This window comes from Myotis yumanensis, unplaced genomic scaffold (assembly GCF_028538775.1).
Source record: "Myotis yumanensis isolate MYYU_CA2020_CCGP unplaced genomic scaffold, mMyoYum1.0.hap1 SCAF_17, whole genome shotgun sequence".
NCBI classification, from domain to species: domain Eukaryota; kingdom Metazoa; phylum Chordata; class Mammalia; order Chiroptera; family Vespertilionidae; genus Myotis; species Myotis yumanensis.
In genome coordinates, this window is record NW_027223768.1 from 29,400,161 (window position 1) to 29,425,488 (window position 25,328).

The 25,328-nt window shown below is 35.6% G+C and overlaps 1 protein-coding gene across 3 annotated transcripts in view; it reads left to right on the top strand.

Moving 5' to 3' along the window:
• The window catches only part of LPGAT1 (lysophosphatidylglycerol acyltransferase 1), an 82,844-nt gene that overhangs the window by 51,588 nt on the left and 5,928 nt on the right, over positions 1–25,328 (top strand). For all 3 annotated transcript variants that reach the window (XM_070397337.1, XM_070397338.1, XM_070397336.1), the window contains exons 3-7: positions 3,791–3,909; positions 5,805–5,900; positions 9,389–9,662; positions 13,001–13,127; positions 23,906–24,012. In XM_070397337.1, coding sequence (XP_070253438.1) covers positions 3,791–3,909; positions 5,805–5,900; positions 9,389–9,662; positions 13,001–13,127; positions 23,906–24,012 — 723 coding nt within the window. The remainder of the gene's footprint in view (positions 1–3,790; positions 3,910–5,804; positions 5,901–9,388; positions 9,663–13,000; positions 13,128–23,905; positions 24,013–25,328) is intronic.

The following is a 25,328-nucleotide window of genomic DNA, read 5'->3' on the forward strand; positions in this document are numbered from 1 at the left end:
TTTGATTAGGAAAAAACACACGATAATTTGTGGGGGAATAGAATGGAAAAGAAAGAGAAAGGAGGAGCGGGGTTGAGGCGGGTGGGGCATATTAGGTTCAGAGACCTGCCATAGCAGAGCACCACAGACTGAGTGGCTTAAAACAACAGAAATGTATTCTCTCATAGATCTGGAGATAAGAAGTCTGAAATGAAGGTGCTGGCAGGGCCATGCTCTCTTTGAAGGCTCTCGAGGAAGATCCTTCCTTGCCTCTTGCTTCCTTCTGGTGGTTATCCACAATCCTTGGCTTGTAGACACATCACTCTAATCTCTGCCTCTGTTGTTACCTGTTATTCTTCTTCTGTATCTCTGTGTCCACATTTCCCTCTTCTTTTAAGGACAACAGTCATTTTGGATTTAGAGTTAGTAGGGTTCACCCTAATCCAGTAGGACCTCATCTTAACTTGATTACATCTGCAAAGACCCTGTTCCTAAATAAGGCCAAATTCACTGATTTAGGACAGATGTAAATTGTGGGGAGACACTATTCAACCCAGTACAGAGGGTTCTAAATTTAATTTATATTTTGAGATTTAAACCAACACACTTTATATAAAAGCAAACAGGTAAGATATAGCTTATGTAAAAAGCATTTTCATTTGCAATTATATTTACATACATGCTTCCCCTAGGTAACTAGTATTTTTTTAAAGCATTTTTAAAAATTTGATTTGAGAGAGAGAGGAAAGGAGGGGGGGAGAGAGAGAGAGAGAGAGAGATCCATGGGAGAGACAAACATCAACTGATTGCCTCCTGCATGCATCCTAATCAGAGACCGAACTCAAAACCTGGGTATGTGCCCTGATGGAGTGGAACCTGAGACCTTTCCGTGCACGAGACAACGCTCCAACCAACCAAGCCACACTGGCCAGGGCTCTAGTGTTTTCCATTTATGGAGCAGAGATTGCATTAAAGGAATATTTGGTTATGAAATATCTATTTATATAGATGTGGAACCAGAAGACTTTTCACACAGCTCAATATTTATAGAACCAAGCTAGACTTTTCTTGAGTGTTTTAACTGCTATTAGAATAATACTTTTGTTCTTATTTATTTTAAATCCATAACACTTAACATTGCCTGATTTACTGAATGAAGGATGAATTAATAAAAGAATGATGTGTGTGTGTGTGTGTGTGTGTGTGTGTGTGTGTTTCCATTGAGGGGTTGTCAATAGAGGCAGGATTTGGTGAGTTTTCATTTAGTAAATGAATTCTCCTCAGTCCTTTAAAAAAACCCAATTGATGGCATTCTTCACACACTATTCTATACTTTGCTTTTATTTAGTATGCTATTCTGTATCAGTATAAAATGCTATAATTGCGTAATATTCCATTGCACAGATATATTATAATTTACTTAACTAGTCTTCCTTTTTTATTTTTAATTGTGATAAATACACATAACATAAAACATACCATCTTAACCATTTTTAGGTGTATGGTTCAGTATTGTTAAATATATTCACATTATTATATAACCAATCTCCAGAAATTTTTAATATTGCAAAATCAAAACTCTATACTAATTAAACAACAACTTCCCATTTCTCCCTCCTGAAAACCACCATTCTTTCCATTTCTATACATTTTAGTTAGTCTCCCTTTCTAGTTGTTTTTATCTTTGCTCTTAAAAACAATGCTGCTATAGCCTTAGATATGTGTCATTTTGCATGAGTAAGTATTTCTGTAAGATGAATCCCTAGAAGTGAAATTGCTGGGTAAAAAAGATTTTCACGTTTCTTAGTTTTGATATATTGCCAAATTGACTTCCAAAATTATTGCACCAATTTATATTCCCCCAGCAATGTATGATATAGTAGCTGTTTAAATATGTTGCAGTAAAATTAGGATGTCAGCCAAACTGAAGAGGGAACTTGGGAAAGGATGGGTACTGTGGAGGGAAGTTAGTGCTGCCGCGTTGTGCAGGACCCTGGGCTCCCCTACTGTTCTCCCTCTACTCTACCTCGTTCCTTACGGATTACTTAACATCCGTGATGCAGTGTCCATGCCGCATTCATTTTAAAAATTTGCCCGGCCAGTGGATCAGTGGTTAAATCAGCGGCCTGAGGACCGAAGGGTCGAGGGTTCAATTCCTGTTGCAGGTTCCCTAGCCCCGGTAAGGGCTCCTGAGAGAGGCAACCAATCAATGTGTCTCTCTCACATTCATATTTCTCTCTCTTTCTCTCTCTCTCTCTCTCTGTCTCTCTGTCTCTCTTTCTCTCTCCCTTCCTCTTACTCCCTCCCTTCCACTCTCTCTAGAAATCAATTTAAAAAAAACCTCAAGTGAGGATTAAAAATAAATAAATAAACAATAAAATGAAAAAATTTTCCCACACAGTGTAAGCTATTTGAGTATTAGTATTAATATCTAATAGAGTGATTGGAACACCTCACTTTGCAAGTGGGAATCACAACTTAATGTAGATGGTAGGGGCCAAAGTAGGTTTACAGATGTGAGCATGTAAAACAAAGAGTTTATTCCTGTATTATTATTTATTCATTATTCTATTATTTTCTTTACAAACAACTGTACACCTATTTTCCCCCCCCCACCCTGTATGTTCAACCCAGCCGAAAATTTCCTTAATTTAAAATTTTAAGAGATCTGAAATGAATGGATGCCTTGCTTAAATAAAATATCTTTAATAGAAAGAAAAAATTAGCAGAACCCCTTTCTAATGAGCTCTTCTGAAGAGCTCCCTCTGTTGTGAGGAGCTTAGTTGTAGTGGAGTGTCAGTGAAGAGGGATGGGGAGGAGGGAGGCTGGAGGAGGTGAAGCAGGTTTCCTCATCCCTATCATCCCTATTTCATCTGGAACGATGACCTACAGGTGGCTCAACTTCTTTCCTTGTAGCCGTGAGTGAAATGAGCGAATACTGATGTATAACCAGCTTCTGGTAATTCATGTCGCAAGCTTCTTGGTGGGATACTAATGTTTGAAACTGGTGCTCAATTTTATTCTTTTCTGTGAAGTAAATTGACTGTAAAATGAGGCATAACCTCATGGAGATACCACTGTTTTTCCTTAGAGTGTACACATAGGTTTTGGCTCAATGACTTTTTATCTGGAGATTTTTAATAAATGTAACATCTTTATTTTCTTATTTTAAAATGAAAATACTTAACATATTTTTGTAATATTTGCATATATTATTCTAAAGCAGAATTTGAAGGACTCTGGGACTCACTTCCTAATGATGATCAGTATTAATAGTTTGGGATTCATTCCCTTAGGATTTTGTCAATGTATTTACAACATATAAATGTTATTTCTTCTTTAAAAATGTGTAATCATGCTATATACACTGTTTTATGATTTTTCTCTGTTTACTTGATAACAAGTCCTTTTTGGGTTAGGGTATAGAAATACCCTCCATCCTTTTAATGGATTTATACTCTTCCATTATGTCATAATTTTCCTAGCCATTCTTCTATTGGTGAACATATAAGTTGCATTAAACATACTTTATGCATATCTTTGCCTATGTGGACAAATGTTTCTGCAGGATACATTTTAAGAAGTAGAACTTCTAGATCAAAGAGTCTGACCATTTTATATTTTAATGGATGTTTTGGGGCTCTGCAAAATGTTATATCAATGTCCTGATTTTTATAGAAAATAAAGTTCTGAATTTGCAGAAGTTTTAGCTAAGTGTTGTATATATCATTATTAATATATACAGTTTTTCTAATATAAGGTTTCTAGTAATGTAAAAATCTTTAAAATGACAGCTTGTTTATTCTTACAGTGATGGAGTGGGGGGACGATATTAAAGCAGTTATGGAAGATGAAGCAGTAATGCTGGTGAATCATCAGGCAACAGGAGATGTGTGTACTCTGATGATGTGCCTCCAGGACAAAGGGCTGGTAAGCCATCCTGATGGCGGAAGTAGACAGCAGAAAGGGGAGGTTAACAGAACCAATTCAAGTACCTCATGGTTTGGAACACAGACTTTAATATGTATATTTTTCCTGAAAATTTAGAAAAATTTAAAAGGAAAAATATGTAATTCTGAGTTACTGCAGAAGAGGAATTTAGAGACTTAAAAAAAATGATGGGGATAATGTGAATTATATCTCCATAAAGCTGTTTTGTTAGCAAAGTTAGTATGGTTTAAATTGGGGGCTGTCTTGAGGTGAAGTGGTAGATTGCCAGTTTGAGAAATACAGACAGAAAAAGCAGTATTGCTTAAGATAGAAGAGTAAAGTTGGTCAGTGAATTTGGGGATCTTTAGCCAAAGGAAAATAAGGCAAATACTATTTTGGATTTCATTTGTAAAGCATATTGAAAGGAAAATATCAGACTCATTTAATGTTGCTAAGGCTCTGTTTGAACTGTTGATTTACATTGCTTCTATTGATAACTAAAAGAGAGGTATATACTGGGTGGGCTTAAAATAAATTGTCTTTAGCATGAAAGGAATTATCACCTTGGGAGAAGTTAACGAGGTTCTATTCTTAGAAAACAAAATAAGTAGAAAGTATATAAAGTTAATGGAGCTAATATTGGCCTAATAGTAAATAAACAAATTAGTAGGTATTTACTGAGTGCTTTGTATTCATGGTCAGTGACTATAAATATAGAATACCATCCTATGAGACACTCTCCGACTCTTAAAGACAGCCCAGTGGTAGGTGGAGGGAGGGTATGGCAAGCAATACATAAGTGCACAATGAGAAGTATTCAGTGGCAGGTGAGCTCACAAGTACTGGATGGATATAGAAAACGCTGTGGAGGGCAGAGGACATAAACTTGACCTTGAAGAAGGAGAATTTAGTAAGGCAAAGTAATGAGACAAGGGCCTTGTTCTTTAGGGAGACTCTTGGCCAAAATACCAAGGCAAGAATAAGAATGGTGTGCTTAGATCCTAGAGATTTTGATTCAGTAGGTGAGGGGTCAGAAAATGAGGTGAGAGTCAAGGAAAATATGTTTTTATTATTGTGGAGTCTGTTTTTCTTGTTTATATGAAAAGCAGAGGTATTATCTTGCTGGAATGTGGAATAAATTCGGTTCTTTCTTCAATTCAGAAGCTTAACTTGTTAAAAAACTATCCTGTATAGGTATGTTTGTACTTCTAGTAATATTTATTGCCTGTCTCCTAAATTCATAATGTTAAAATTTTGTAAAAATTAGTTTATTTGGCTTTGTATCAAGAATCCCCAATTACTATTTTTATTCTTACTGATGATGATTACACTTAAAGTGGTTATTCAGTGTCCTTAATTAGTTTTGAATCCCAAAGAATGATTCAAATGGTCTGTATAAATATACCTAACATTATTACTCTAACTCCAGTTTGACATAGATGATAACTGTATTAAACAGACATAGTTAATCTGAAATTCACCAATAATGTGGACAAAAGAAAGTTTTCTTTGTAAAAAGATTTCAGTTAGTTTGTCTTAGCTTCCTTTTTCTGTTCAGACTAATTTTGTTTTTGTTTTCTGATTAGTTATACTAAACGTTTTTTATGACCTGATATTATTGAATAATTTGAAATCTTAAAGCATTTTAAAATCTTCTTTCATAAAGGAGTAATTGAGAAATACAAAGCAGGAAGTATTATAAACTTTACTTATTGCCTAATAAGTTAGGGCAGTATTAATTTATATTTTCAAGTAGAATTGTTTACTTGATTTATTTCATAATCCATGGTGCATTCAAAAGAAAGGACTCTCAACACTTAGAGAGTTGTCTACTAGACTATAATCGGGTTTCTTCTATTCAGCATTTAATTATTTCTTGTTTTTAAATATTTTAGGTTGTTGCTCAAATGATGTGGTTGATGGATCATATTTTTAAGTACACAAACTTTGGAATTGTTTCTCTAATTCATGGAGACTTCTTTATAAGACAGGTAAGTAATGAGCTTTTCCCCCCACAGTGATAGCCTGATCAAACTGATTCTTCATTATATAGAAAGGCATAACAAAACCAGTTACAGCAGGTAAGGTCAGGGAGCGTTCCTCTGACTCTTTATTCCCTAAATCATTTATTTCAGCCTGAGCTTGAGTACGCATGAGCATTAAAGTGCTGATACTGTAAACATTCTAATCTCTACCCTCCTTCTCCCATCTAAACAGTACAACGTTCAATAAGTACCTATCAAGCACCTGCCATAGTCTCAGCTCCTCTACTTTGTAGTTATGTGAATTGGGCAAGTTATTTAAACTCTTAAAGTTTCCTCATTTTTCAAATGAGAATAATAGGTACTCCCCTCATAGGGTTGTTGTGGGGATTAAATGAAGTAGTACCTGTGAAGCACTCAGCACAGTGCCCGCTACCTTTGTCATCATATTTGTCATGATCACCACTATCATCATCTATATTATCACTATTATTTTTGTTTGCACGTCACTGTTTTATGAGGTATGTAAATTAGCAGTAGAGAAATTATTAAATAAATAAGAGGAAATATTTTGAGAATTCATAGTAGGAAAAGTGAGTACATCAAATTTCTGTGAATCCAGAAAAACTTTAGAGGAAAAGATGATATTTGGTATACATATAGAGAATGAGTATGGGTTTGATAAAAGAAGGTGGGTTGGGATTGAGCCCCAAGCATTAGGCATAATTTAGTGTGTAGGAAAAAGTATCACAGCCTCTTATCAAGTCAGCACTACATTATAGTGTTTCCCTGCTATGCTACTAGTTTCACACACTTTATTTTCTCAGAAATGGGCAACTGAAATATGCAGGCATTTTTATGTATGGCAATGCCACACTTAGCTGGTGTTTATATATTTGGCAAATTAAACCAGGATTGTGCAGTACCTTACACATAATAAGTACTTAATGAATAACTAGTGAATCTAATTAAACCTTTCCTAAGAACCACAAATTGAAAATAAGCTGGAAGTATGTAAGAAAATTCTAAGCTCTATGTAAATAGGTGTCATAAAACACATATTCTTTACTTCAGATAGTTTTATGTACAGAACACATTTTTGTTTTTCACATGCTATGCAATTATCTAGTTTCTTCTGGAAACACCCTTGGTTCTTCTGAGCAGAGATGAACAGACATAATGCTCTGGAACCTCAGGGAGAATTGGAAGTGGGGATTGGCCACAAGGTTGAGACTAAATAGTGATCAGAACAACAAAGAAACTAGCCTAATATTTCAGAGCATCTCAACAATTGAAGCACAACAGTTTAGAGGAATCCAGAGAAAAAACTAGCTGAGCCCTTTGCATCATGGGAGTCTAAGGAAATTATTGAATTTATAGTGTAGTGTGGTATAATAAGTGACCCTAATATGATTCCCAGTTATCAAAAAGAGGCTAAGTTATACTAAATTATTGGTGTACTTTGAGAGGATAAAAGTAGAAAGTAATGCACTCTAAAGCATTTTTTATTACAATATAAAGGCTTGCATACTTAAAGACTATTTCAGATATCAGAGAGATTTGCAAATCCTTTTCTAGATAGTAACAAAATCTATAATATGGAAGGAGGGGAGAGGGAAAAATATTAATGGTAAAGAAAATCTCATGGGACTTTGCTACTAGATGATTTTGACAAGTTATTTCCAAGAATATTAAAAATATTCTACAAGTAGACTTGGGAACTTACATACATGAAGCTTAATCATAATTCAATTCAGTAAATTAGCTAAGAAAATGTCTTACTTGTTTTGCATTTGGAATAATTTAAAGACTGAAAGCTTACAGATTATTTTAGGGAGCTTCTGTAATTGCGTTGGCTGGAAAATTATTAGTGAATTGATCATACTGGAAGGAAGAACCTTTGTAATATTTAGTTGTGGATTTTGGGACTTTCTAAAACTTTTTCTGGATTCCTCTTTTCGTTCTCTAAGTCATCCTCTTTCTTTCCCTAAAATCCAGTGCATGAGAGTGTCCTGTTAGCTTGACTTTCAATTTTTTTTTCCTGAATGTATCTCCCTCTCATCAGTGTTCCATAGTCAGATGTCATCAAACTCCTTTGTCTGGACAACTGCGAAAGTCTTCTAATTTATCTCCTTAATCTTTTTGTCACTGGAGCCAGTAGATTCTTTTTTTTTTTTTTTTTTTTTTTTTAATTTATCTTTATAGCCCTAGCTGGTTTGGCTCAGTGGATAGAGCGTCGGCCTGTGGACTGAAGGGTCCCAGGTTCGATTCCATTCAAGGGCACATGCCCGGGTATGGGCTCGATCCCCAGTAGGGGTCATGCAGGAGGCAACTAATCAATGATTCTCTCTCATCATTGATGTTTCTCTATCTCCCTCTCCTTTCCTCTCTGAAATAAATAAAAATAATAAAAAAATTTATCTTTATGTTGAAAGTATTACAGATGTCCCCTTTGTTTGTTTGCTTTTTCCCATTGACCTTTGGTGCATGGGACGACACAACAACTGAGCCACACTGGCCAGGGCTCTCTGAACCTCTTGACCCTCTCGGTGCTCTTATTCTTTCTTCCTAACATTTATCACCAGTTGAATTTTCACTCATTTACTATCTTCCCCACTTGAGTAACCTACATGAGGGTCTCTTACTTCTCTGTCTCTAGTGTGTAGTGTTTCTGGGAAACCCCCAGGTGTCCCAGGCTGCCTGTCCCAGTGTCCAATAATGCAGGCAGGGTTGAATCATATCAGGTGTTTATTGAGAAGGCCAACAACCAAGAAGACAGGGAGTTTACAAGCATCCAAAACTTGTCTGGCAGCAAGGTGCACGGGACAGAATTATAAAGGGGAATGGCTAGAGTGAGGCCGAAATGCAGCTACATGGAGTCCTGGAGGTCCGCAGAGTTCAGCTATTGTTCTTGGTCATCAGTGATGAGATGATGTCTTGACTCTTGATGGGGTTGGCCTGACCGTGCTTAATGGTTTGCTTGCTTGCTGGTACATTGTCCATTGTCTGCAGTTGAGTCACCTCCTCAATCACTGTGTTCGTGATCAAAGAGAGTGTGCAGGTGCACCAGCCTAAGAAATGAAACTTAGAAAAACTTAACCCTCTGTTCACATAAGTATATGTATTCTAGGATTTTTAAAGTAATATGATTATTTTCCAGATTAATTCAGCTGTTCTATCAGATTATAAGTTCTCCTCCCATCAGTAGGACGTTGCCTGCCAAGGTAGAGGCACTCAGTAAACAGTCATAGAATTGATGAATGAATGAACTTTCAGGGGCAATAAGAGCAATTTTTTCCTTTAGAAAGAAGGGTTTATTTATATGATACTGATAACTTCTTTTTACCATTATGGTCAAGATGGGCTTAGGTAAGTTGAGGGAAATCACCATTCTAGTCTATGATTGGATTTTACTTTAGAAGCTGTTGCCACTATTTAATTTTATAGCAGTTTCACGTCAAATGTACCTATACTTATTATGTGTGTCTACCTTCCAGGGAAAATCTCATCGTGACCAACAGCTTCTTCTTCTCAGGAAGCACCTAGAAAATAATTATAGGAACAGAGATCGAAAATGGATTGTTTTATTTCCAGAAGGGGGCTTCCTCAGGAAGAGGCGGGAAACAAGCCAGGCATTTGCCAAGAAAAAAAACTTGCCATTTCTTACACATGTCACTCTGCCAAGGATCGGAGCAACACAAATTATTTTGAATGTACTTGTGGCACGACAGCAAAATGGAAGTCCAGCAGGAGGAGATGTTAAAGAATTAGGTATGATGGTTGTTGGCATTTTTTGCCTTTGTTGGAATTAAGGATTTTCTGGAGTTCCAGATGATAATGTTGGGTTTTTTTTTTTTATATTTATACTTTTTGTCAAATAGAAATGATACTCAGAGAGAAGATGAACTACAATGTTAAGGGTTTTTATTTACAAAGGTAGTTCATGCTTATAGTAATTCAAATAATACGGAAATGCATGTAGTCAAAGTTGTCTTTTCCTTACCTTACCTATTCTTACTCCTGGTGATTCTCACTGCTACAGTAAAAGCTCCTGTAAATATATTTACATTTTTGTGGAAGTATTTCTGTGGTGTAGATTCCTAGAAGTGGAATCGCTACAGTAAAAGACATAGGGGAGAGAAGTGACTAATTTGTGAAACTAAAAATAGATATGCAAATAAAAGTAGTAATGAAATTTTTTTTTCACTTATAAAATTTAGAAAGCTTTTTTGTTTGTCTTTAATACAGAGAATGAATTTAATACAGTTTGGCATTATTTAAGAACCTTAAAATGTTGATAAATGACTCAGTTACTCACTGCAAAAAATTCTTATTAGAAGGAAATAATCTTTACTTTCAACAATAAAGATAAGTTAAAAGAAAAAAGAAATAGCCTGAAATACTGGCAAAGTTTATTACAGCATTATTTATAACAGCAAAAAAGTTGGAAATAGCCAAAGGGGAAACAGGATAGGTAATTATAAAGTATCCATACAACAGAATACAACACAACCTTTACAAATGATGTTGGTGTTTTTTATACTCTCTAATTTTTTTTTTTTAATTTTTTATTTTTTGCTAAAAGTATTACAAAGGGTATTACATAAGTGTCCTCCCCCCCCCCCCCCCCCGCCCTTGACAAACCCCTGCCCTCCCTTACCCCCAGTGTCTTATGTCTATTATATACTCTCTAATGTTAATGGAGTAGGAGGAACATACAACTCTGGTGCAGACAATCTGAGCCCAAAGACAGAAACAATAAGGCAGTAGAAAATGAGTGAAAGACATCAAAATGTTAACTGGGATTGCTTCTCTGAGTTGTAACATTATGATTTTTTTTCTCATTTCTTTTTTCTGTATTTTTTAATGAATACATATTACTTTTATGGCCAAGAAAAAGTAAATCACACTGAAAGATGCAACTGCAAATCTTAGAGATAGCCTGGTGAATTGTGAAGATTTGCAGACAGTTTGTGCCAACAACGTGAAGACTGTTATGAGCAAGTTTAAGACACTGTGACAGTTTGGTGATAGAAGCTGAAAGAAACTCAGTAGACCTATTTCCTTAGTAGCATTTTGCTATTTTTTAAAATATTCTTTAGACAAAGTAAAAATAGAAATGATAGGCCCTTAGAAATATGTATTTTTAAATGACAATAAGGACCAGACATAGAAATAATGTGAGATTACACTGAGTTTTCCTTTTATATGTTGTGTTGTTTTTTTCTAAGCAACTGCTTGGCAGACAGCTCTCTTAATCTTTCATCATCTATTAAGAAGACAACTTGAAAAAGTCTTTTAATAGAAAAGGAAGGTTCAGAATAGCTTTGCTGCTAGAGAGACACAGTGGCAATGTCAGCCAAGCCAAAACTTGAAGGCAAAGGACTTCCAAGTAGGATTTGTTGCACTCACTAGGACTGCTGTTTTTAAATCCTTTTATCCAGTCAGTCCCCTCTGATGTTGTAGATCTCAAATGTAGGGACAATTTTCACACAGATTACCAATGATGAAGAAAAATGTTTTTTTTTCCTTGGGAATGAGACAACTTCTGCTTATAACCAAAGTGAAGTAGTTTATTACTTCTCTTACCTTAATTGAAATTTTTTTTCTGTTTAGGAAAAATAATGAGATATTCTAGAAAATTGTGTACTCAAAATCTAGTTTATTTGTATTTTACCATTTTTCTCTTTATGTTTTGGTATTATGTATATTATTTTGTTGACTGTCCATATTAGTTATTTAGGGCTTTATTTCATACAAACACACATGTCTTTGTGTCTGTTTTAATATTTAATCCATACACATTTCAAAGTTAAGTTGTGTCTGATTAACTTTAAATGATTAGGTTTTCTTTGTTTACTAATATTGTATCATTTAATAGATATTAAAAAACAATTCTTGTGATTCCCCCCCCCCCGTGGTTTTATTATAAAATTTTTAAACATATGTAAAAGTTAAAACATTTTTATAATTAATACCTATGAGCTGACCAACTAGATTCTGCAATTAACATTTTACTATAATTTACTATAATTTGCTTTATCATCTCTCTGTCCATCTTTGTTTGTTTGTTTTTTAATGCATCTCAAAATAAGTTGCAGACATTAGTATACCCCTCACCATTTCAGCATGCATGTCATGGGTAGCTTGTCAAAATGTGTTTTGTTACATAAACTCTGTTCCTTTAGCACTATGTTATTAAAAACATTTTTTTATTTTTTATAAGCATTACCCCCTCCTTCAGGATGTTGCCTAAAAAAATTTAAGCATTTAAGGCCAGTTTATAATTATTTGACATACAAAAGTAAAATATCATTATGTACATTTGGACTTAGGTTTGAAAATAAGTTTTCTTTCTTAGGGATCTCAAATACCTCTGATAAAAGATAGACCATAAAACGTTAACTTCTAGCTATCAGCGTTCTCTGTGAAGATTCCCCTCTAATTCTTGCTCAAATTGTATTCCATGCTGACAATAAAAATAGCTCTTCCATTCCCTCTCACAACAGTAGTTACCTGTTATACCGACCAGGGCAAACAAGTTTATTGCTTTAGTTGTATGTACCTCTTGCTACAATGGAAGGAGTTTTTTGGTTTTGTTTTAAACAAGACCAGCAACTGGCGATCATGTGTGTCAATAAAATGTTTACTTTTATTGCCTTATTCCAATATTTATTAATGTCTCTCAGGTGTCACAAACCTTGGTGTTCATACTATATTGTGTTATATTTAGTGAATGTTTTTGAGGCCATTTTTGTGATGTGATACTTTAGCTTCTGACCTTTTCATAGGCCAGTTTTTTATGAGTGATAAAATATAAAAAATTAGACCTTGGTAGTGCATAATAGTATTGAATACTTGAATGATACATGTCTAATACATAATAGTGCTGTGATTTGTTAATTTGTTTGAAATCTATTTTATAATATAATAGGAAATTCTTCATTCTAAGTGCATCATATAGAACAGTAATACCAACATTCATCCTGTTTTCTTAAAGCAAAAGTTATATCAATATGCTTTATACTCCTCAAGTAACCTATACTGTTGTTTGTTGTAAATAATATAAAAATTGACCCAATTTTAAGTTGCTTTTTCTTTGTTCTCAGACAGCAGATCAAAAGGTCTCCAGTGGATAATAGATACAACTATAGCTTATCCCAAAGCTGAACCCATAGATATTCAAACCTGGATCCTTGGATACAGGAAACCGACAGTCACACATGTACATTACAGGTAAGGATTCTATATTAGTACTGAACATATATCCAACATAAAGCACTATCTCAGAACAGTGCGATGTTTCAATATTAAATTTTTAATCGATTTTTTTTTTTCTGTTCTCAGAAAGATTGGCTTTTTGTTCAGTTTCTAGTTGTTTGGTTATATTTTTAAAATTTTAAACAAGGATGAGATGTTTTCGATTACAATAAGAGATTTTAAAATGCAACATTAGAAATCATATATACACAAGTGTGAATAATATAAATAACTGGGGTTAGATCTCTTTCTCTTTAAATATAGGGAGGTTGGTAGGAAAAACAAAACAGCATTGATTGCCTCAAGTGAGAAATGGGTGCCCAGAGAGATAGAAAAAGGTGATCTGGAAACTATAAATTTCACTGAAAAATAGTAGTTTTGCTTAATGTGGGCTACCTAATCTTCACCTATAGGCAGATTTTAAAAACTGTTCATAACTGTATTTTTTTTTCTGCAGTTAAGCATAATTGATCTTGAATATTATTATTAAGCCATATGGTGCAAAAGCCAATTTTGCTTCACATGATGTAGAACAAGTATTTGTTTTCTTTTTAAACTCAGCTGATTTTAAAAATATATATATATTTTATTGATTTTAGAGGGAAGAAGGGAGAAAGATAGAGAGATAGAAACTTCGATTGGCTGCCTCCTGCACACCCCCACTGGGGATTGAGCCTGCAACCCTGGCACATGTCCCAACCAGGAATTGAACCGTGATCTCTTGGTTCATGGGTGGACACTCAACCACTAAGGCACACCAGCCAGGCTAACTGTTTGTTTGTTTTTAATTAAATAAAGCAGGCAGCCCATCCTAGGACCTTGATGGCCAGAGGTTGCCTGAGTTTCAGTGAGTGCATTGTTTAAGCACCAAATGATATACTGATTAAAAAAGTATTATAGAACTACAAAGCACCATACAAATATAATGTACTATTATTAAGATATATAAAGTTACATGTATGGATTATTGCTAAATCCACTATTAGTAAATGAACCTTCCCCATAGATTGGATGTAAGCCACTTACTACTTCAAGAGAAAAAAATGTCTTTTCTTATTCCCTGACTTTTTTTTTTTTGACTTCCTAATATTATGTATTGTTTAACTAGGGAAATATTTGTGATTAGTTTGCTTACAACTATTGATCTTTTTCAAGAGTAAAGCTTGTTTTAAAATAAGAGGAACTAAAGGTTTAACTCTGGGAAACATTTGAAGGGAACAACTTCCCTCACCCTCTCCCCTTTGTATTCCTGTCACACTGGAAAGCAGCTTCTCCCTATTAAAGAAGTAATGGGTGCGGTGTGCTGCTGTTAAGGAGTTAATAGGAAAATTGAACATGATTAGATTTTAATCACAGGGGCACAGTGTTTATAGGGATAAAAGCAAAAGTAACCCCTGTCCTTCAAATAAATGTCTGCTTCACTTCAAGTCAGGATAGTGAGTTAGATAAGCTGATTGCCTGTGTAGAAGGAGCTTACAATTTCATTGTCAAAATCTTGAAAAAAGATGTAACCGTGAGTGTAGTGGCGTAGCTAGATTACCAGAAGCAGGTGTGTGGCTTTCATGTCTGATTTGATTGGGACTTTGGTTACTTTGGAGAAGGCATTCAATTAGAGACTTTGGGCAAGAATTTATTTTCAGTTTTGAGGGGAAATTAATTCAGAAAAGGAACATTTCATGTTTTTTTAAGAAACTATACTCACTAGCAAGAGTGGGCAAATGTTAACATTTTGATATATTTGCCTCAGGACTTTATTTATTAATAAAAGAAATAAAGCATTTCTAGTAAAGTTCCCATTGTTTCCCTTCCCAGTTCCATACCCCTCCCCTCCTACCCCTTCCCTCCTACACATTATATTATATCCAGGAGGATGTAGAATCAGAGTCCAGGAGGATTTTTCTGGAAACTTGACAAAGTGGTTTTAAAATTTACTTGAGAGAGTAATGATAAATGAATAGCTAAAATAGTTTTGAAGATGAATGAAACAGAGGCATTCTCCCTACCAGATATCAAGACTTAGCGTAATTAGAACAGTGTAGTATGCGGGCAGGACCAGATCAATGGAAAGATTAGAAAATCAAGATTTATTTGGGAACTTGTGTATGATTGAGTAGGCATCACATTTCAGTGGAGAAAGAATGAAGTAGTCAATAAATGAAATGGTTTGGGACCATTGATTCTACATATGAGGGAGCATAAAATTGAAATTTCACCCTTTACTATATCCCAAGGTAAATTCCAGATAGATTTTTACCTCAACATCAATGATGAAACTCTAAAGTATTGAAAGAAAATACAGGCAGCACTTAGTGTTCTCATAGTAGGGTAGACCTTCCTTATAAGACACAAAAATCCTAAGTCGTAAATCATGAAGGAAAAATACAAATTTGACTGCATCAAAATTAAAATTAAATATAAATTTGCATCAAAATCAAAAGACAGCACAAGCGAATTTAAGGTGTTTGAAATGCACATAGCAAGGATTCACATTGAGTATACATGTAAAGAGTTTCTATAGATCAATAATTATTTATATTAAGTTTTGGTGAGGTAGAGAAAATGAAACAAATTGGTGCAGCCAATTTGAAGAACAATTTGGCAGTATTATAAGCTCTAACTCTATGATATAACAGTTCTACTTGGGACTATATACACATTCCAGAGAAAGACAAAAATATTAAAACATCATTTTTAGTAAGAGTAAAAAATTGGAAGCAACTTGAATATCCACCAGTAGAGGACTAGCTAAATAAAATGTACATTCTTCAAAGGAATATACTAAATAGAATTTTATATCTGAGTGCTTGACATCTTTAGTGGGGTGTCTATACTCATCTCTCAAGCGAAACTGTCCTAAAAATATGTACTCCACATAGCTTTCCCAGTCTAATTATTGATAGCAACTTCCATCCTTCCCATTATTCAGGTAAAAAACCTTGGTGTTATACTTGTCTCCTCTCTTTCTCTTATATCTCACTCAGTCAGGAAGTCTTTTTGGTTCTATATGCAAATATGTATCCTGGATCTGACTACTTTCTTTACACCTTGGTCCTGGCCACCATCCCCTCTACCCAGCTCTTAGATCACTATATAATCTCCTAATTGGTCACTCTGATTTTACCCTTGGCCCTCTTAGTGTCTATTTCCAGAGTGGTCTTTTGAAAATCTAAGATCATGTCAGCCTCAGGTTCAGAATTCCATAATGTCTTTACCCATCTTAAAAGCCAGGAGCCTTACAATAGTGTCTAAGGCCTTGCTTAATCTGCGCCTTCCTTCTGACCTTATCTCTGACTACTTCTTACTCACTCCCCTTTGGCTATGCTGGCCTTCTTGCTGTCCTTGAACATGCCAATTATGTTCTTGCCTCAGGGTCTTTGTATGAGCTTTTCCTCCTCCTCAGAGACTCTTCTCTTGGAAAACTGCAATGCATAACAGTGAATTCAGGATGATTTCCTAATTATATTTCTTACTAGAGGCCCAGTGCATGAATTCGTGCATGGGTGGGGTCCCTCGACCTGGCAGCGATTGAGGCCTATTTGGGGGGTCGACCAGCTGAGGGGAGGGGCTGCAGGAGGTTGGCTGTGGGGGCGCACTGACCACTAGGGGGCAGCTCCTGCATTGAGCGTCTGCCCCCTGGTGGTCAGTGTGCACCATAGTGATTGGTCTATCTGTCGTTCAGCCATAACAGTTGCTTAGGCTTTTATATATATAGATATATATAGATAATTGGTAGTTAAATGGTGATATTCAAAGTATATCCCATAGAGGTAATGTCATTTCTTAGATACCAGAATTAAGTTCTGAAAAACACAGTAAATGAGAGATCGTATTAAGATACATATTTTTTACATATGAACACCTTTGAAATGAAGAGGGATCTTAAAATTAGTATAATACAACATTAGTTATCATTTAATTGGATATTTGGCATGTAGCACTCCAAACAAACCAAAGTCCAAAAAGTAATTGCTCCTTTTCTCCTGCCCCCTTCCAAAAGGCTAAACAGTGACTGCCATATGGTTGGTATTCAGCTGTTGACTGTGAATGCCTCTGAGGAAGGGATCTTATTTTTCATTGTATTATTTAGATTTTTTTAATGATATAAATGTCTTCTTCAGTTTTAAAAATTAACTGAAAAAAGAAATTGCCCACAGAATTTAGAATTTTGCTTGAATAATCATTTGAATCATTACAACAAAAGCATTTTCATCAGATATTTATAAGAATTTAATAAGTTCACATTTAAAATGCATATCCCTTAATAGACACTCAAATGATATAGTCTAAGAGATGTTCATATGCTAGTGTTTTATCCATAATTTATTTTTACATTTATTTTTATTAAAGTATACATACAATATTGCATTAGTTTCAGGTATACAACATAGTGATTTGACATTTATATACCTTACAATGTGATCACCACAATAAGTCTAGTAACCACTTATTACCATACAGAGTTATTACAACATTATTGACTATTTTTCCCATGCTGCACTTATATCCCCCTTAACTTATTTGTTTTGTAACTGGAAGTTATACCTCTTATTCCCCTTTATCTCTGTCATTCATCCCCTGACCCTCTTCCTCTCTGGGAAAGATAAATTTGTTCTCTGTATCAATGAGTCTGTTTCTGTTTGTTTTGTTTATTTGTATCTTTAGTTTTTTTATGCTGAGGCTTTTTCTGTCATTGCTTATAATTATTGCTCATTTCCCCCCTACTCCTGCTCTTTAAAATGTGCTTTTTCCTGTCTGCTTTTCTTTTTCTTTAAAAAAAAAATGTTTTTTTTTTGCCGAAACCGGTTTGGCTCAGTGGATAGAGCGTCGGCCTGCGGACTGAAAGGTCCCAGGTTCGATTCCGGTCAAGGGCATGTACCTGGGTTGCGGGCACATCCCCAGTGGGAGATGTGCAGGAGGCAGCTGATCGATGTTTCTCTCCCATCGATGTTTCTAACTATCTATCTCTCTCCCTTCCTCTCTGTAAAAAATCAATAAAATATATTTAAAAAAAAATGTTTTTATTGATTTTGTAGAAAAAGAAAAGGAAAGGGAAAGAAACACCGATGTGAGAGAGAAACATCGATCGGCTGCCTCCTGTGTGCCCCCTGCTGGGGACTGAGCCTGCAACCAGGTCATATGCCCTGACTGGTAATGGAACGGGTGAACTTTCAGTTCATGGGGCAACCTGCAACAAACTGAACCACTCCGGCTGGACCTGTCTGCTTTTCTTAACTCTTTTGTTTTCTATTTCTTTGCCTCTGTGTTCTAGCTTTTTTTTTTTTTTTTCTGGAAGAGGCTGGACATTTTAGTCATTTGTCACTGTTTAGAACTTCCATTTGGAAAATGCAGTTACACATTAAATGTAATCATCAAATTTTTAGTTCTGCTTGGCTGTTTTTATTAATGTTCACCACCCACAAGTTCTTTTTGCTTTTCTGCACCAGCAGATTTTTTTTTCACTTTCCTTTAAGAAAGTAAAACTTTTTTTCATATGTTTTTTTAATTTATTTTTATTGTTGTCACTATTACAGATGTCCCCATTTTTTCTTCTTTGCCTCCTCCACCGAGCCCCACTCCCCCTTCCCTCTGGCTATCACCACACTATAGTCTGCGTCCAGGGTTATGCATATATGTTCTTTTGCTAATCTGTTCACATTCTTTCATTGGTGGTAGCCATTCTGGCAGGTATGAGGTAGTATCTCATTGTGGTTTTAATTTGCATCTCTTTGTTGATTAGTGACATTGAACATTTTTCTATGTCTATTGACCATCTGTATGTCTTCTTTGGAGACGTGACTATTCAGGTTCTTTGCCCATTTTTTAAACTGGATCGTTTGTCTTCCTGGTGTTGAGTTGTGCAAATTCTTTATTTATTTTGGAGATTAACCTCTTATCAAATGTATCATTGGCAAGAATATGTTCTCCCATACAGTGGGTTCCCTTTTCATTTTGTTGATGGTTTCATTTGCTGTGCAGAAGCTTTTTAGTTTGTTGTAGTCCCATTTGTTTATTTTTTCCTTTGTTTCCTTTACCCTAGGAGACATATTGGCAGAAATACTGCTCCGAGAGATGTCTGAGATTTTACTGCCTATGTTGTCTTCTAGGATTTTTGTGGGTGTTTTTTATTTTATTTTATTTACATTAAGTCTTTTATCTGTCTTCAGTTTATTCTTGTATATGGTGTAAGATGGTGGTCTAGTCCAGTTTTTCCATGTGCATGGTCTATCCTAGAAAATGTTCCAGTTGCTTTGTGTCCTAACATGTGGTCTGTCTGCAGGCTGATGCTCTATCCACTGAGCCAAACCAGCTGGGATGAGTGGAGATTTTTAAAAAACCTTTCTAGTGAATCCAGGGTGTAGCTATAAATATTATATGTTAGTATGTTGAGGAAGAGGCCTGAACAGCTTATTTCAGGACAATGGCTCAAAGCAAAATTTCTGGGAATTGAATGCTGGGAGAAATTCTCACATGTTAAATTGGACAGTATCTGTTCTTGTCTGCAAATCTATTTGGTGGCAAGTAGTTTCTGCGTTTCTGAGTTATTCTTGTCACACTAACCCTGGTGGTGTCAATTAACAATGCCCATGGTTTTGATGTCTGTCTATAGATGGCATCTCATAAAGGTTTACACTGGCAGATTACTTTCAATTCAGTTCATCAAACTCGAGTTCCCACGAAGGAACAGACACTGATTTACACGTTGGGTATGCAAAGATGAGTATAGCAGGGCCTGATAGAAGACACATAAGAAAAGAAATAGAACACACACGAGTAAACATAATTGCAAAGGACAGAGTTGGCACCGAGAAGGAATTATTAACTGTGTACGAAGGAAGAGGAGGAGGGGGGCCGAGGAGAAGAGGACAAAGGAGTGAAACAGCCTCATCCTTGTCTTCCTCAGGAAGAAGTCAATGAATACATTTTAAATGGGATGATCCAGAGGAGTGGAATTGGCATGTTTATGTATAAGCAATATGGAGGTGATAGCAAAAAAAAGGGTTTCTGGGAGACAGGTATCTGAGGAGGGAAAACAGGGCTACTATTTTTCATTGTGAACCTTGTGGCACTATGACTTTTGAAAACTACATGCATATTGTTACTGGGTTAAAAAAATTTTTTTAGTGTTAAATTCTATGAACTCTTAGGCCATTTCAAGTGATGTTTTTCACGTGTCCTGATTACACATCGGGTATGCAAAGATGAGTACAGCAGGGCCTGATAGAAGAAACAGACACACACACCCCTTCACTTAAACTTACACAGAAATTCTCCCAATTCTTACACTACACTTACCATATTCCAGTTGTATGTTATTTGCTTACTTCTCATATCCTGCTGCTAGATTATTATGTTTTTGAAAGTAGGAACACTTTACCTTAAAACCTTCAGTGCTTTTTGGCTCCTTACATGCAGTTGGCAGAAATGAATTGGGGGGTTTAAGCCATGTCATTGTTAACTCACATTTTGGAGCCTTGTGGCATGAAATGTTCTTACTTGAATTTATAGAGGTGCCAGCTGCTAAGCATTATTTCCTATCTTTTTGTGAAAGTGTAATTTACCTAGTGTTCTAAAATCTGATTCTATGGATATTGGTAGAATACTATGTATTTAAGAGTTCATTCTGGATTACAGATAATGAGAATTTTTATTTCTTGAAATTTAGGAGCTAGTTTCTCATTTGGATAGCTATCGGTATTGTAAAGATTTATTTCTGTTTTGTACTTATTTGTTTGTTTGTTTAATTCTAAGAGGACTGGTATTCAGTGCATTTGATACTTTGTCCTATTAGGGGATGATTAATCCTTTTAATATTGTAATCCCATGGTGCCCAAACAATCAGTAGATTGCTTTGGAGGGAGCATTTGGTCTGCCCTCCTGCTATTTCCTAAGGTAAGAGAATGTCCAAGCTATTCTAGGCAGATGGTAGGGTAGGATTTCTTTTAAAACATAACCCTACTCCCACGATCTCCCCCATTTAAAGCGATAGATACTTCACCAACCTCACCATGTTCTTTCAAGAGTTCGCTTGGTAAACCCAGACTTCCTCTGTTTAATTCAGCCTTACTTTTCATGTCATTTTTCTACTTATAAAGATGTTTTAAATACTGTTTCAAGATATTATTTAGCCCTGTGGCTCTTTGTAAATTATCCTTAGGTTGATTTTATATTTACAGATATAGAATATATTTTATAGGTCAAAAAATTAATGCAAATAATTCCCCAAATGCTGGTACTCAGTGTGGTAGAGGTGAATAGTTTAAAAAGTACTATTTATATTGCAAAACTTAAAAGTAAAAGGTAATTTGTAATTCCATTTACTTAAAAAAATCTGATTTTTTAATTTTAAAACATTTCTCAGATTTATCTAAAAATATAAATATTTAAGGACATTTAGTCTGGAGAAAATAAAACAAAACAAATGACTAAATTTCCTGAGTAGTTAAATTTTCTGTGTAACTCTGGACACCTCCCCTGTGCTGGAACTAAAATTTGTGAGGTTTTATTTTGCTTGGACTTTACCTCACATGTACATATTTCAGGGGTCATCCAGAGATTTGGGTGGGGTTTAGACTCAGGGAAAGAACAGCTTCCAAAAATCCACATAGTACACGAGAGTTCATTAACCTTTTTCTCTACTTTTGTGCATGTTATACCATAGTACAAGTTAACCATAGTAATTCTCATAGAGTTAAGATTCTCATAGAGATATGATATTGCAACAATAAAACAATAGTATACTATAAAGAGGAACACTCAGAGAACTCTTAGAAATTAAAAATATGATAAAATGAGTAAAAACTCAATAAAAAGTTTAGACATTAAATAAGAAATCTCCCAAGAGGACAAAAGACAGAGATGGAAGAAAATGAATTCCAACCCTGAATCCTATATCTAGTTCAATTATCAACAAAGTGTGTGGACAGAAAGAAGACACTGGCAGAAATGCAAGGCTTTAAGTTCCCTTTGTCAAGAAACTGCTGGAGAATGTGCTCCCTAAAAATGTGAAGGAAATATGGGCAGAGGAAGACATCGGTGTCAGAAACGTCAACTCCATTTTAGGAGTGCAGAGGACCACCACATCCACCACAACGATAGTGAAGGGCCTTCGCAAGATGAAAACTACAGGCAGCCAATCCAGAATCTGGGTAAAATCCTTCAGGGAGGTGAAATTGAAAGGATGTCTGATGCACGTGTATGCCTTGGAGAACCTCTAGACCACAGGCCAATCTGGCTCTGCCTGTTTTTTAAGTAAAATTTTATTTGAGCACAAGGGCACCCTTTTATTTACACATCGTCTAAGGCTGCTTTCGCACTGCAAGCAGAGTTGAAGTGTTGCGACAGAGACCACATGGTCTGCAAAGTGTAAATAATAGGGTGTCCCCCCAAAATGTATGCACACACCTTGAATAATTATAAAGTCAGTATTTATTAAAATACATTTCATTTTCAAAATTGAGCTATCAGCTGTTAAAGTGTGTGTACATTTTTGGGGGACATCCTGTATTTTTTATCTGACCCTTTAAGAAAAGTTTGCAGACTTGATCTAGAGAATTGATTCTAGACAGTTGGCCAAGAGCTTGTGGCTGAATCAGTTATGTGTACTTACAAAACTGTAACTGCTCAATTCAGGGAGAACAAAAATTGATCAGGAGAGAAAAAATAGCCATGATTTACTACATGGCTTAACTTTGTATATATTTACATGATTATAAAAATGCCAATGTCTAATATTGTGCTAATTAAAATTACCGTACAAACTGCATTAGGAAGATGAGAAGGATGTGCATGTGTGATGGGAGTAGGAAGAAGAAGGAGCTTAATCCTCACCTTCCATAGTGAGTCAGTAGATAAGCCCCAAAACTAAAGACGAAATGTGGTGATAAATATCAAGATAATTGACCAAAAGAGGTAAAATTTGATTCTTCTCAGAAGGGAGAAACGAAGGGCAGAGGGACAGAGTCTGCTGTTTTTTCATACAAACATTCATTTTGTAGATTTTTTAAACTGTATCTTAATAGCTTTGATAAAGGAAAAAAATTAAAGCCCTCCCTCCCCCCAAATTTGGAAAACAGAAGAAAAGACACTCTTTCCCAAGGTCAGCAAACACATAGCACTTCCTCATGCTGTGGCTCTCGGTTCTCACCTCCAGGGGACATTTATCAGTAACCATCCCAGTCTACTTGCTGTGGAGTCAGGACAGGGTTGCAGCATCTTCAGAATCATGCTCTAGCCAAGAGTGGGCTTTGCTCATGAAACCACTATCTCTGACATAATTAGCAAAATGGCACCAATTTAGGGGTATTCTGTCTAGTTCAGACATTCCCAGTAAAAGAACATGGCAAAGCTGCATTGTTTGGCCTAGCATTCGACTACTCTAGTGTCCTAAAGGAGTTGCCTTTTAAAATTTCATCTTTTCTAAACACCATTCCCACTTAACACACAAACAAGGGAGGACAGTTTTTTCTCAGTAATTTGTAGATCTAGGATAATCTAATGATATGTTTCTACCATTGAGCACTAGGCCTAACATATAATAGGCTAGTGAATGTTTAAATGAATGAATAAATGAACTCGGTTATATAATCAAAATTTTTTTAAAAAATCAAAATAACTTGAGAAGCTGAAGAAACCGACCCTTGCAAAAGAGGATTCCATACCTTTCTTCAGGTTTTCAGTCACCAGAGCTAAACTGCAGTTCTGAATGATTTTGACTTCTGAATTAAAGTAGTTTTTGCTCTTTTTTTCTTAACTAGGATCTTTCCAATTAAGGATGTACCCCTGGAGACTGATGAACTTTCTGATTGGCTCTATCAGCGTTTTATTGAAAAAGAGGAACTCTTACGGCATTTTTATGAAACAGGTACACAGTATCCTATTACATACCTTCCTGAAGTTACTGGTAGTTTTAAATTCTTCAGATATCCTAAAGGAATCAGAGTATTCTATACTTAAGAATTTCATCTTAGAATTTTCATAAAGACAAACTTACATTAAATGTATTCGGGCGCTTGTTCATTAGCCATGTACAAATGGGTCTAATTCAAGAGAGTACACAGTCTGTAGAAGACTTGTGATCATACATATGCAATTATATGGACTGTTTTATAAAATAGCAAATGACCTTCATTTTTGGCATTGTAATTTGATTGTTTAAATAATACCATCATCATTTGTAAACGCTTTTAGTATGCTTTATTTTTTTAACATATAGGGATAAAGTTCACTATTTAGTTTTCATGGATACAACCTTTTACTTTTCTCCTTGGGAGAAAAAAGTCTATTTACCCTAAGTCTCTTTTCTATATTTAATATTTTTTATGTTCTATGAAAACTACAGTGCAGTGAAAAAGACATAACAGGGGAGGAGGAGAGAGGAAGGAAGAAAGGAAGTTTTGAAAGGAGGAAATTGACGTTGGTAGAACTCCAGGCACTACCCAAGTGCTTTCACAAATAGCTATTTGTAGGCCTATTTTCTAGAGCAGGGGTGGGGAACTTTTGTTCTGCCAAGGGCCATTTGGATATTTATAACATCATTCGGAGGCCATACAAAGTTATCAACTTAAAAAATTAGCCTGCTGTATTTGGTCAAACATTTAATTAACTCACCCCAAATGCCTTGGCAGGGCCAAGTGAAGTGATTTCCCGAGCCCCTATATGGTAGCCTCTAGAACAGGCTGGACGTTCCTCACCTCTGTTCTAGAGGCTACCCTGGCAGGGGGAAGGTGAAGTGAAAGTTGTTCCAGGTTTGTGAATGACCATGGGATATTCGATAAACAGAAGGCACTATTTTTTCCCCACTTAGACATTTTTTGGTACAGAATTAAAGTTCATGCTGAATCTGACTGTCAAGGCCGGCTGTTGAGCAAAGGCTGGTACAGTGATTACCTTTAGTACTTTTGGTTTGGGGTTTAGGACTGTTTCACTTTGCCCTCCAGAGGATTCCTTCCTGATCTTAACTTTCTGATTCTGGGGCTGTGGAGTAGTGCCTATTAATGTGCCAGGAGTTGGGCACTGTGTAGGTCTTTAGCATTCCTAATAAGATGCCCCTCTCCATGTGTGCAATCCTTGGTCTCACTCTCACACTTTACTTAAAAATAAGACAGGATAGATGTATAAGAAGGCATGAGGCACTTAAGAGGCCAACAAGCTCTCTCTTTTTTTCAATCTGTCTCTTTA